We start from the raw sequence: 13600 nt of genomic DNA on the forward strand, positions 1-13600 counted from the left end.
TACACATAATAAATCATCCCACCAAATTTCAGTCAAATTTGATAAATTTTTATAGTGTGAACACGAGTTTTAAAATTTTAGGTCCGAGTTTATACATACCAAATGGGCACATCCATTCTACTAGAGTGGGTTTGAACCATTTTAACTAAATGGTTTGGTGCGGGTTGGACTAAAATTGAAGTTGAATTGATTTGGATTGGATCCTACTGAAAAATAATTGGAGTGAGTTGGTTTGGTAGACTAGCTAGTAAATAGATGGATTGGAGTGGATTTGAATTGGATTCAAATCCATTGGCAGACCTATCTGCAGGTAGTATTATATTATCAATAGTATCATTTTTAGCTATCAATTTAACAGTTCTAAAATTATATATTCTACTACCAATAGTTAGATGGTAGTGTAAATAGATGTGATCTGACCATTAAATTAGAAAGTTAAGGGGTGTTAATGTATTTTTACTCTAAGTAAAAACCATTACAAAACATCTGTTGATTTTTCTCAACACCTAACTTAAAACCCACGAGAAACCACAGTAACTTGTGCTTGCAGGAATGCAGGCTGTAGCACTGTACTAGGTCACAATAGTGAAATTTTCTTGTCCCAATATAAAAGTACGCACTCCTACGTGTAAGTGGTATCTCGTGTGCACACAGTGCACAAACACATGCGCCGCTGATCGATCGATCGTCTAGCTAGCTAGTGCGTGCGTCCGAGCGAGCGAGCGAGCGAGGGAGATGCGGTAAGCTCGCTAGCCCCCCGCGCGCGGTCGGTGGACCCAATCCACAGCCCGCTTGACGACACCGCTCGCCTGCGTGAGCGTTTCTCCCTCTCCCATCTGAGTAACTCTACGCATACGCGCGTACAGTACACACTGAGCCTCTTTCTACTACTACTACTACTATACCTCAAGTCCTCACTCTGTCTTGTCTCTCTCTGTACATCAGACTATACATTTCTGTACATGTGAATTAATCCTGATAGATACGTATATATGCGTATATAGGGGATCGGAGGAAATTAAAGGGGTAAATAAATCGATGTCGTCCCTGAATAAACCTAGTTAAAAGAGGCTGTTTAAAATATAGTACTAGCATAGAGGAAGAGAGCATATAGTAGTAGAGTGTGGAAAGGAGGCAAAAGTGGGGAGAGAGAAAAGTATGACAAGGAGATGAAAGAAATGAGACAACAACCTTCTTAGCCTCCTCCTCTCCACTAGCTTCTTCTCTTCTTCTTCTTCTTCTCCTCCTTCTCCCTTGCGATGAGTTCCCTAGTAGACCAGGACTAGATAGCAAGAGAGAGCAGCTCGAAGAGTAGTAGCAGCATGCATCGCTAGCGAGAGGTATGGAGAAGAAGCTAAAGCAAAGCTCTCGTTTTTTGCTTTGGTTCTTTAGTTTATATACGTCTGGGTTTGGGTGTTTGCGAGAGCTTTTTTTCTCTTCTTTTTCTTTGTTTCTGAGTGCAACTGTTTGTTTGGATTTCCCTGCGCACTTTGTTCTTTTGTTCATCTCGGACGAGCCCTAACCCTTTGGAGTTTTTCCCATCTTCTTGTCGATTCCTTTGTTGTTGTTTCAGATCGATTCCAAGCAGATACATACATAAACATGAGAGGTATGCCTCTGCCTTCAGTCTCTCTTTTCTGCCCTTTTGTTTTGGTTTTTTCCCCATCCACCTTTTGCAAGAGAACTTTCTGACATCTTCTCATCCTTGTGTGCTTGCGTGATGTGTAGTTTCAATCTTGGTTCTCGCTTGAGTTCGTTATCGCCATGTCTCACTTGGGGAGTACTACAGTTTCTTGCAGTGAAGGGAAATCAAGAAAAGAAAGCGTCTAGCCCGAGCCAAAGTTTCGCAGGAAGGGAGAAGATTCCCGTTTGTTCTTGTTGAATCTAGAGTAGCTAGCTCGCTTCTCTCGGGTAAATCTGAGAGCAGCGGCCATGGCATCCAACTCATCAGCGGCGGCTGTGGCGGCTTTGTTTGGGATTAGGGATGGCGACCATGAGGACCAGATTAAGCCGCTGTTTGGCCAGCATCAGCAGCAGCACCACCACCAGCAGCCACCGATGGTGCCATCCAACGCCACGGTGGCGGTTTCTGCGGCAGGGTCGGCGGCGGGTCAAGCGGCGCCAGCGGCGCCACCAGTGAAGAAGAAGAGAACACTACCAGGTAATCCAGTTCGTCTTCATCTTTTTTTCAGTCTCAAGACTTCCAGTCATGCATGGATGCCCGCACACCATCCTTCGATCTCCTTTTGCTTATCTTGCCTCGATTTGTACTAGCATGCATGCACAAGAAAACAGCTATACTACTTCCGCAAGATTCCACGTGATTTTTGTATCGATTTTACCATGTTTGTCTAGTGGTTCTTTCTTGGTTTTGAAATTTCGATTCACATGCATAATGTCTTTTTTTGAAAGGGGATTTGTAAGCTAGCATACAGTCCAAGATTTGGTTTCCTTGGATTTTAATTACATGAAATGGTCCTATATATTCTTCACTTTCTAGTTTCTTTCTCTTCTCTAGCTTGGTCCATTGAATTTCTTGTGCACTGTAGATGGTAGTCACTAGAACTACTTCATTTAAAGCTTGTAGTCTCACCTGGATGAATAGTCTTAAATTCAGGTGAAGGTACAGAGCAAAAAAATATTTCTTACTGTTTCCCTTTTTTCTCATTTCTTATTCTAAAGCAGCCTTATTTTTCAGTAGATAGATTTGGTTACCCCAATTCATTCTCTAACCGCAGTAATTAAAGTTCCTTAATTCTTTTTTTTGAAGCTAAAGTTCCTTAATTCAAATACACCATTACCATCATTAATTCATCAATTAAAATTAGAGATTTTTTGGTCAAGATTCCATGTACGTGAGCTGTTCTCCTCTTCACCCTTGCTGGCCTCCTCTCCTTTCTCTTACCAATCATGAGAGACGCAGATACGGGCCATGACATATGCACGACCAACGTCAATTCCTGTGTTCCCTACATGCCTCTTGCTGCGAAATTAATTCTCTTTTGCCCCCTTCCTCCAAAATCTCGTGCAAATATTCCCTTTTGCATTAATTTGTCCCTGGCTATTATAAACTCTAAGCAAGCAAAACATCATATTTCCCATATTAACCCGACACCACGCTCTCCTACCACCATCGATCCATTCGTTCATGCCTAGCTAGCTAACCCATCACCAAAAATTTACTCCGATCCGATTGGGGAATTCTTACGTGTTCAGAAACATGCACGCATATGTGTTTATCATCATCAGTGACTGATGTTTTATTTTACCATCAGTAGCGCGGCAAAGCTCTCTGCTCTCTATCTTCTATCAAAATGTCCTAACCATGATCTCATATGTTGAACATCTGGATCAGGTAGCTCAGAATGCATGCATGCATGCACCTTTCGAAGTAGCTGTAAATTCTAATCGAGATTACGATGAAAGTAATCAAGTTGAAGAGCGTGCGTATTAGTTACTAACTGTGTCGTGGTGTCATCCAATGCATGCAGACCCGGACGCGGAGGTGATCGCGCTGTCGCCGAAGACGCTGCTGGCGACGAACCGGTTCGTGTGCGAGGTGTGCAACAAGGGGTTCCAGCGGGAGCAGAACCTGCAGCTGCACCGGCGCGGGCACAACCTGCCGTGGAAGCTGAAGCAGAAGAACCCGGCGCAGGCGCAGCGCCGCCGCGTGTACCTGTGCCCGGAGCCGACGTGCGTCCACCACGACCCTTCCCGCGCCCTCGGCGACCTCACCGGCATCAAGAAGCACTTCTGCCGCAAGCACGGCGAGAAGAAGTGGAAGTGCGACAAGTGCTCCAAGCGCTACGCCGTCCAGTCCGACTGGAAGGCCCACTCCAAGATCTGCGGCACCCGCGAGTATCGCTGCGACTGCGGCACCCTCTTCTCTCGGTACGTTCATTTATCTCACTCCTCCATCTCCATCTCCATCTCCATCGATCGATCTTCTCTCTACCGACCTTGGCTAGCTAGCTAGCTACTCCATCCATGGTGTTTTCTTGCTTCTTCTTGATCGCTAGCTAGCAAGCTAATTGCTAGTAGCTAGCAAAGAATGTTTAGTAGTGCGCACTAATGGCAGCTAGCATGCATGCACGTTCGGGGTTAGGGTTTTGTCTGGGTTAGCTCGCTGGTGGTGGCAGTACTTTAATTGATCTTAGTTTTTTTCACGAGGGCTAATGGCTAGTACTGTGAGGGAGAATTATCTGATCGTACGACCGTGGTTAATTAGGATGTGTATGGTATGGGCGAAGAGCAATTAGGGCTGGCCGCTCGCGGACGCGCGCTACTGCTCGCACGTGATACTTTGCCATTGTCTTGCTGATGCAAATGTTGCAAGCATTTTTTTGCTGGCACATGCAGCGTCATGCGTCGTCAAGCCTGGCTGGAAAGGCCTCTCCGGCCCGTCTCTTCCTCAGCTATGGCAAGTCACAAATACTACTACTTACACGCACACAACGCCGTATGTTTATATATATACGTGTAATGACGTGTGCATATATGTGTGTGTTATAGTACTGATACACATAGCCCCTAGTTTCGGATTGCTAGAAGTGTCAGCTAGCAAACATTCGTAATTAGTTGTGTTGTCCATTTATCAGACAACTGGATTTCAAAATATCAGCCGCTATTAAATGGTCAGAATTGTTCCAAGATTCGTGTGGCAACTGTCACCAAAACTCTCCTGCACCCATGGATGTGCCTCAGAGTGTTTTGCCGCTATGAGTCTTATACTCCCCATGTCCCAGAAAAAAAAACAATTTTTTAGGTTTGAATTTATGTATGTCCAAATTCAAACATGAATTTAATCTTTTCTATGACGGAGGAAGGATGCACGCAAGGTAGGCACCCATACATATATGGTATATGTGATGGTGCGTGAGCTGGCTAGATAGATGCGGTGCAGGGCCTTACGTTGGCCGTACGTACGTGTCAGAAGTGCCTGCAGGTTCACGCTTCATCACGGCTTTAGCTTTCCCTTGGATATGTACGCAAGTCCTGCAGCTCGGCTCCAGGCCCTCACATCTCCTCACAAGGTCACATGGGTGCAACTCACTCACTCACTCACTCACAACTCACTCACTCACAAGAGGAGCAAGTGCTCGCCTCTATCGATCTTTCACAAGTCTGGTATAGAATTTCTTTTTTCATTTGATGGCATGGCCTGTGCATGCAGATTTCTTCTAGAATCAATAATTTTGATGCAATGGGGGGTCTAGCCCTATATGTGTAGGCTCTTGTAGTTTTGCATGTGTTTTTTTCATCTGCATATTCTTGTTGGACACCCTCTCTCTGGTTTCTTGGAAAATGAGCTTTTTACAAAGTCTTCTCATGTCTCCGGGCGAGTTGGCGTATCGTGTGCTCTCTCCCATGGTGATGTCTAATAGTATGTCTACCATATAATAGTAGTGGTAGAAGTACTCCTACATCCCCAGCCTTTTCTCCTTGGAAGCTTCCTACGGAGTATTAAGAACCTATATATATGAGTGATTGAGTGATGACATGCTATATCAGCCTACTCTTTTCTGGCCTCGTTTTCATCCCTGATTGACATGAGTTTCTGGGATCTCGAGCTTCAATTGAGTGTGATAGAAGTGAAACAAACAGGTTTTGGTCAATCCCACACTTGAAAACATGTATGGAAAACTTTTTGCGGCCTTGTAAAAGTCATTGTAAAAATGAGGTCATTCGCCATTTTTTGCTTATAGTCACGAAAACTTTGACAATGTATATTATGGTGTCGTATATATGTTGTTATACAAATACACATGCTCAAACTTTATTTAAAAATGTAGGAAGAAAAAGATCTAGCTACAAGGAATATATATCTACAGTTTTCATAGTTGGATTAAGTTTATACATATACCATATGTAAATTGAATTTGACGATGCAATTAAGTAGAGTGATATATGTATCACACCACAATATATCTATATGGTCGAATTTTGTTATAATTTTGTACTCCATCCATTTTATATTTTATTTTTTTAACTTTAACATTAACAAAATTTGTTACAAAATGTACCAACAATTTTTACACAAAAAATATACCATTAAAATATACCCGTTGATGAATTTAATGAAACCAATTATTGTCGTAGAGATTACTGTGTTTTTAACTTAACTAAGTTTGACTTAAAAAGTTATAATGTCTTATAATTAAAATAGAAGATTTTTTTTTGGATTTTATATATGGAACGGGGCCGTGTGCCTAAATAGATAGAGTTTTTTTTGGCGGGAATACTAACTACAAGAGTTGGTACACAAAATACTCCCATTGTTTATTTGTTGGGTAATCAGTCGTATCCAAATTTTGAATTTCGAAGCTTAACGGTTAGAACTGATTTTAAGGATTTTTTTTTGTTGTGGACTGTTTTCTAGCCTTATCTTTTTTCTTTTTGTTTTTGCTTATAATCAAAAATTTAAAATTTTAACATTAAATTGGAGTTGATTTTGAGTTCTTTTATCGTAGTTCATTTTTCCTTATTTGTGTTTAGATCATTAAGATCACATATATAAAAGGTTTTTTATTTACGAATTATTTTCTATTTATAAATATGTAGTTTGTCTTTTTCATTCAAAATGCCAAAAAGATCATGGTCTTATGTTTTAAACAATAAATAACACATATATAATTTATAATTATAAATTATTTTTGATTGCTCCGTCTGTATGTTTACTGCTTATCAACTGTAGCTAAACCAATCATTTGTTTATAGTACACCACAGTCTACTGTTTACACGACCATTATTTCCCTTACCTCCCTCAAGTCATATATACGCCCAGTACACACCGTACGTCATTCATGGATCCTTGCCTGTTACTCCACCCCACAAGCTTGTGACTTTCCCGTACAAATATACCCACGTCGTCCTGTGTTTGGAACTTGGAATCTTACGGTCGGGTTCGAACAGAAAAAATCGTACGTCTCCTAAAAAGTTCTTATTGTCATAGATGCAAATGCATAAATACATAATTATTGAGTAGACTACTGCATTTAGCTAGTTAATTTAGTAGAATGCAGTTTTTTGGCATGGATTTTTTTTTCTGATCATGCTTAACATGCAATTGGTTTGAGAAAACTAACCATTTTCTTAACTCTCTCTCCGGTTATTAATTGCCCCTACGATGGCAATGCCTACTTGAAAACTTGAGGACGGTAATATATAGTTTTAAAAGAATATTCAGTAACATGCTGTATATGCTACTATTGGATTTGCACGGATGCATAACACGACACAGCAAAAAAAAAAATGCAGCAGCAAGCTAGCTGATGAGCACACCACCACTTCACGTGATTTCTGTATCAGTACTCGACACTGTAGTCTGTAGTGGCGCTGTCCTCCTTGATCAGTTCATCGCTTTGCATGCATCGTACACTTTCACGTGCGAACTTGTGCACGGACAGTTTGATCAGTTCATGCTAACATCGCATGTGTGTGTGTGTCCATGCAATACAATGCAGGAGGGACAGCTTCATCACGCACCGGGCCTTCTGCGACGCCCTCGCGCAGGAGAGCGCGCGGCTGCCTCCCGCCGGCCACCTCTACGGCTCCACCAGCGCGGCCAACATGGCGCTCAGCCTCTCCCAGGTCGGCTCCCACCTCGCCTCCACCCTGCAGGACGCGCACGCCGGGGGCCATGGGCATCACGCCTCCCCGGACGGCCTCCTCCGCTTCGGTGGTAGCGGCGGCGGCGGTGGCATGGTCTCCCGCCTCGACCACCTCCTGTCGTCGTCCAGCGCCGCCTCCGCGTTCCGCCCCCTGCCGCCGCCGCCGCCGCAGTCTTCGGCGCCGTTCCTCCTCGGCGCGGGCCAGGGGTTCGGCGGGGATGGCGACGGAAATGGTCCCCACCACGCCTTCTTGCAGGGCAAGCCGTTCCACGGCCTCATGCAGCTTCCCGACCTCCAGGGGAACGGCGCCGGCGGGCCGTCGCCGTCAAATCCGGGTCTTTACAACCTCGGCTACATCGCCAACAGTGCAAACAGCTCGGGTACTTCCAGCCATGGCCACGCAAGCCAGGGACAGATGACGAACACTGATCAGTTTAGCGAAGGAGGAGGAGGTGGCGGCGGCGGTTCAGAGACATCGGCGACAGCTCTGTTCAGCGCCGGTGGGAACTTCTCCGGCGGCGACCACCACCAAGTTGCTCCTGCAGGGATGTACGCGAATGATCAGGCGATGATGCTGCTGCCCCAGATGTCGGCGACCGCGCTGCTCCAGAAGGCGGCGCAGATGGGCTCGAGCACGAGCGCGAACGGCGCTGGTGCGTCCGTCTTCGGCGCCTTCGCCGGCTCGTCCCCGCAGTCCATCCCGCACGGGCGCTCGCCGGCCATGGTCGACCAGGGGCAGATGCACCTGCAGAGCCTGATGAACTCGCTCGCCGGCGGTGGCAGCGCCGATCATCACGGCATGTTCGGCAGTGGCAGCATGATTGACCCGAGGCTGTACGACCTGGAGCAGCACGAGGTGAAGTTTAGCCAGCGCGGCGGCGGCGGCGGCGACGGCGACGTGACGCGCGACTTCCTTGGCGTCGGCGGTGGCAGCTTCATGAGGGGGATGTCGATGGCGAGAGGGGAGCACCATAGCGGTGGTGGCGGCGACATGGGCGCCCTGGAGGCCGAGATGAAGTCGGCGTCGTCGTCCTTCAACGGAGGCAGGATGCAATGATCCATTGCGACATGGACGTACTCTTCAAGCATATATATACCGGGCACGTTGGCATCGACATGCATGGCAGAAATAAGTTTGTTTGCAGGTTGCTATACAATGCTGTGACTTGTGACATGTGATAGATGCTTTTGCATTCGTCCATGCAAAAGGATAAAGCCATATTCAGATCGAGACACGGCGTGAGCACGAAGGGCTCCTCTCCTGCTCTCGATCGATATATCCTACTAATGCATGAAGGCTAGATCAACAGGAAACATGAGATCGACATGAGCTAAATTAAGTACTTAGGCCTTGTTACTGCTTATATGATAAGTCTTATTGCTAAATTTCATTCGAGAAAATAGGTCTTGCTAAATGTAATTGGGTTAATTATACTGGAGGGATAGTTGCAATTGGATTATGTTGTCCGTTTTTTTTTCCTGTTGTGAGACGAATAAGATCTGTGGGGGGATAATGAGATCGACTTGATTAATCTTTTCTATTTCTTGTCCTCTTATCTAGTTAAGTACCCTCTGGAGGAAAAATATTGTTCTTAAAATTAATGCAGCTGATCATGGTAGCTCTCGTCGATATATTCCGTATATGTTTAATGGTGTGTCATCAACGTGACAGCCGCATTAACGTTTCTAATATATATAAGCCCCTGTTATTAGCGTACCGGAGATTTTGAGAAATACCTTGTGAGAGGTTAGAGTTTCCTAACTTATATTTGTTTGTTAATCATTTTGGATTATATATCTACTACAATGATTTGGATAAATTATCTAGGATGGTTGGGGAGAGATTCCTAAACTGAAGCACACTTTGTATAATTAAACTTTTTACCTTTGTGATTGGATTAATATATTTGAGGAATTGCTTGAGGACACTTTCTCATTCACTAGTTGTCTATGGTATTTTTGACCAGTATGTGCCTATGTGGTCTACATTGATAAACTTTCTTTACATCGCTTAATTAGTTAACAAAATGATCTTTCGAAAATAACTTGCAGGTGGGTTGCAAGTGTGATATAATATGATATTTCCCTTTATCCCAAAATAGCAAAATTATAATATTTAATGTAATAAATAAGCATGGAAAATAAATGGCATAAATACCCCCTCATTGTTAAATGAGTGAAAGGGTGGTTGAGGGTAGTACCTATGTGAAGAAATATAAATATAGGGCGATTAGAGGAAGAGTGCTACCATTGAAGCCATGGCTCTTATTTTGGGACGAATTTTGGGGCCTAGAATTACGGGCTATTTTGGGACGGATGAAGCACTGAACAATGAATAAAATTCTCTCTAACATTTTTCTCTCAATTCTCGTAATCATGCTTCTCGAATGCAATTTTTATAGAAATTGAATTCTTAAATCAGGTGTGGATTTGGATTTTTGATACGTATGGAATTAATGCACAAATTACGTAATACTCACACAATGATATTTATGGGAACTACTTTTGATTTTATTTTAATATAAAATGATTATTATTTTTTAGAATTCACTTTCAGAATCAAGTTGTTTGTTTTCTTTATTGTGGGAGCAAAATTCAGAAATAAAATAAAAATTAAGCAAGACTTGGTTCAAAATAAATTAGGGTACATAATCTTACTACTAGTAGAGTGTATGTGTGCTGCAATTAATGGGTCAGATCCCACCGTTAGAAGGTGGGCCTAGGATGGGTTAGAAGGAGGGATGTGCATGGGACAAACCCATCTTTAGGTGACGATCGAATCGAGAGGGTGGATTGAGAGCTATTGGATCCAACTAGGATGAACAGTGTTGTGCTTTTAGTAGTTTACATACACTACCACCGTTATCTTTTCGGTTCTATATATTTTTATAAGCTAAAATTTAAATTTTTGGCCTTAAATTCTGAGTTGATTTTGGAGTTTTTTTTACCTAAGTTTATTTCCAGTATTGTCTTTTAGATCGCTAAAAGTATATATATATATATATATATATATATATATATATATATATATATATATATATATATATATATAAAAGTTTTAGTTAAAATTTATTTATTGTTTGCAAATATCTTGTTTGGATTTTTTTCATGAAAAAGCCAAACCATCAACCCTACAATTCAAAAAGTCTTCTATAAATTGATAGTCATATAGTTCGTTAATAGTCACATCATTGAAAACTACAACCGTAACTCCCCACACTAAAACATGCTTCATTCGTTCTAAAATATAATCATTTCTTCTTGTATCTCAAAATGAACCTGGACATTAGTGCTTTAAAAATTATAACAGCCATTTCCGACCTATATAATGTGTCAACCCAACTAGAATAAAATGGTGAAAGCATGCTAGACAGTAGCTACGAAGGGAATGCTATTCACAGTTTAATTTGCCTAGGTAGACAAATTCCTATGACCGTTGATCAGTTTTTAGTGGGATCTCGCCTTCTTGGACATTCCGGAGTTTTTTTTTTTTTTTGCAACCGGCCAAACAATTTGTGTACAAAAAATATTTAAATTTAATTTAGTTGAATTATATTCAAACAGCTGAAACTCCACTAAAATTGTGTTTATATTTTGAATTTATCTATATGAGAAGATTTTGCTTGAGATAGCGAGATTAGCTATCTTTAGCAAGTCTTTCTCACTAGTACGTACAGAACACCAAATACGTGATGGCCCATATGTGTCGTTCATCTAAAACTCACAAGTCATACAATCCTCCTAAGGCCTCAAGGTGGTCAACAAATTTAGAATCGACACATATAAGACCGCACCAATGTAAGTTCTTTAAAAAAAACCAGTACCAATAAGTATCAGTACCGGTTCATTAAAAACCTACTAATATTGGTGTCTTGCATATCGATACTAGTTTTTATTGAACCAACACACAAAAAATTGATCAAGTTGAACCAACACAAACCGAAAAGGCCGAGTCAAAACGTCTTTTAATTCTCCATCGATATCTCCTCTCTCTCTCCCCATGACCCTCACCCCCATCCTCGCCTTTTCGAGCTTCTCTCCTCATGACCATTGCTCCAAGTGGTGGCCCCCACCTCCCTCCCCGTATCTCTAGCTTGTGAACGATGTCCCCCCCCCCCTCTCTCCCCAGCCATATAGCTTGCTGACCCTTCTAGCCTCCTTAAATTGTCACAACGATCCTCCCACCCTTAAACAATGGTATAGTGGCGTTGGCAGTTCGCGATACAGGAAAGAATGCTAGGATAGGAATATCACAGGATTGGAGATAGCCACCATGCATGATCTCTGAGACAACTAGGTTTACCAATGCGGTGAGGTTGATGGTGTCAATTTTCCTTGATTTTATGGTGGCACATGTCGTTCAATATATAGCTAGGGTGAAGGCGGTCCAAATCAGCTAATAAGCACCCCCTCCCTCTTCTAAATATTTCGTCCAACCCTAGATATGACCGTGGTCTCTTTGGATCCGAGCAGTGGTGAAGATGGATGACGGCGGTGGCCTCATCCTCTTGTGAGCAATGACATCCACTATGGTTTCAGTATATTTTATTTGTGATTTAGTTTATTTGATGAATGTTATGATTCTATGATGACTTTGATACATTTTTCATAGAATTTATGATGATTCCGTGACTTTGTTTGCTGATTTGGTTTGGAATATCCTTGCTACGAAACATCAGTTTATTTATTTATTTATTTTTACTAGAGCACCCCCATCGATATCTCGGTTCCCAATCCGACACTGATGGGCTCTGGTTGCCAGTGACAGCAAAGAAGTGCCGGTTCCAAATCTGGTGTTGACGATGGTTTTGGAGTCTCCTGTACTAGTGCTTGGATTTTTCAAGAGAGGGTGAGAAGAAAAACCATTGTTCCTAGCTATCGCTATCTTGCTGTCCTGCATATACAAGAACCGTGTGGCTCAGGGTGTGTACAGGATGTGATAGTGATATTTCCCCGTGGTGGGGGACAAGGTTTGAGCTTTCACGAGGGAATGAATTAGACCCAGTTAACTCTGACGTACATTCTTCTTTTCTTATAAATTAGGAACACTCGTGTCATCTGTGAATTTAAAAGTACAACATTCGTATTCCTCGTTGGCAAAATTAGTCAAATCTCGATGGCGATCTCTGCACGTACTTTGCGTTGGTAATTAAATGTGCAAAGCTCGCGTTCCTTTCTGATGGCATTTTTAGGTGAAAGTAAGTGAATGGTTTGGTAGCTAGCTGGTGAAAGTGACCTTTCGAGATCGTGTGTCGCCACAGGCTGGCCAGCTAGGGCGCCGTCGCGTTGCCTTACTGTGTCGTTTCCGTGACAGGGTAGTAACGAAGTAACGAAACGGATGATGACGAGCTTAAAATTTGTCGCGCATATAGTTGGTACCACAGTTTCAAATGGAAGATAAATGATCAATATAGGGTGTACATATGCATTCTTGTGTAGTAATAGCGATATAATCCTATATATGAAGCACAAAACTACCCAAACTCTTACTCCTAAAAAGGTAGTGGTAGTACCACCACGTAAGCCTGCAGAATAGCAGACAGAAGAGTGCTGCTTGATTAATTATTGGTAGTCCTTGATGACAAATGCACGCGCGTGTAAGTGAAACGCGATCAATCATGCATGATTAGCTAAATCTCGTCGGGACGTTGCAATGACCCTCATAATGCCTGTCGATTTGCAGGAGTTAATGATGGATATTCTGTACCTTTGTACTCCAAGAACGCGATAAGAAATTATGGTGATGGCACTTTTGCGACTCGTTGTGCCGGCAAAGCGCTTGAGCTGCAGTAGCCGATCCTTCCGTCCTGGCTGCATGGCAAAAAAAAAAAAAAAAAGCTAAGAACAAATTGTATAAGCTGCTGTTAAACTTGCTAGTACTAGCTAACACAAGTTCTACGGAGAATATAAATAAACCAGAAAGCTTCTGCTCACCTAACACTTGTCATTAGCTTATGCCAGGTTAACAACCCTGCTTATGTGGCGGTGT

The 13600-nt window shown here is 42.7% G+C and overlaps 1 protein-coding gene across 1 annotated transcript; it reads left to right on the forward strand.

The window, feature by feature from the left end:
- The first annotated feature begins 1131 nt into the window (after positions 1-1131).
- Positions 1132-9205, forward strand: LOC102707280 (protein indeterminate-domain 4, chloroplastic-like). Its single transcript, XM_006647605.3, has 4 exons — positions 1132-1340; positions 1790-2161; positions 3492-3891; positions 7465-9205. The coding sequence occupies exons 2-4, from the start codon at positions 1933-1935 to the stop codon at positions 8666-8668; spliced, it is 1833 nt and encodes a 610-aa protein (XP_006647668.2). The 5' UTR covers positions 1132-1340; positions 1790-1932; the 3' UTR covers positions 8669-9205.
- Positions 9206-13600: the final 4395 nt, after the last annotated feature.

This window comes from Oryza brachyantha, chromosome 2 (assembly GCF_000231095.2).
Source record: "Oryza brachyantha chromosome 2, ObraRS2, whole genome shotgun sequence".
NCBI lineage: Eukaryota > Viridiplantae > Streptophyta > Magnoliopsida > Poales > Poaceae > Oryza > Oryza brachyantha.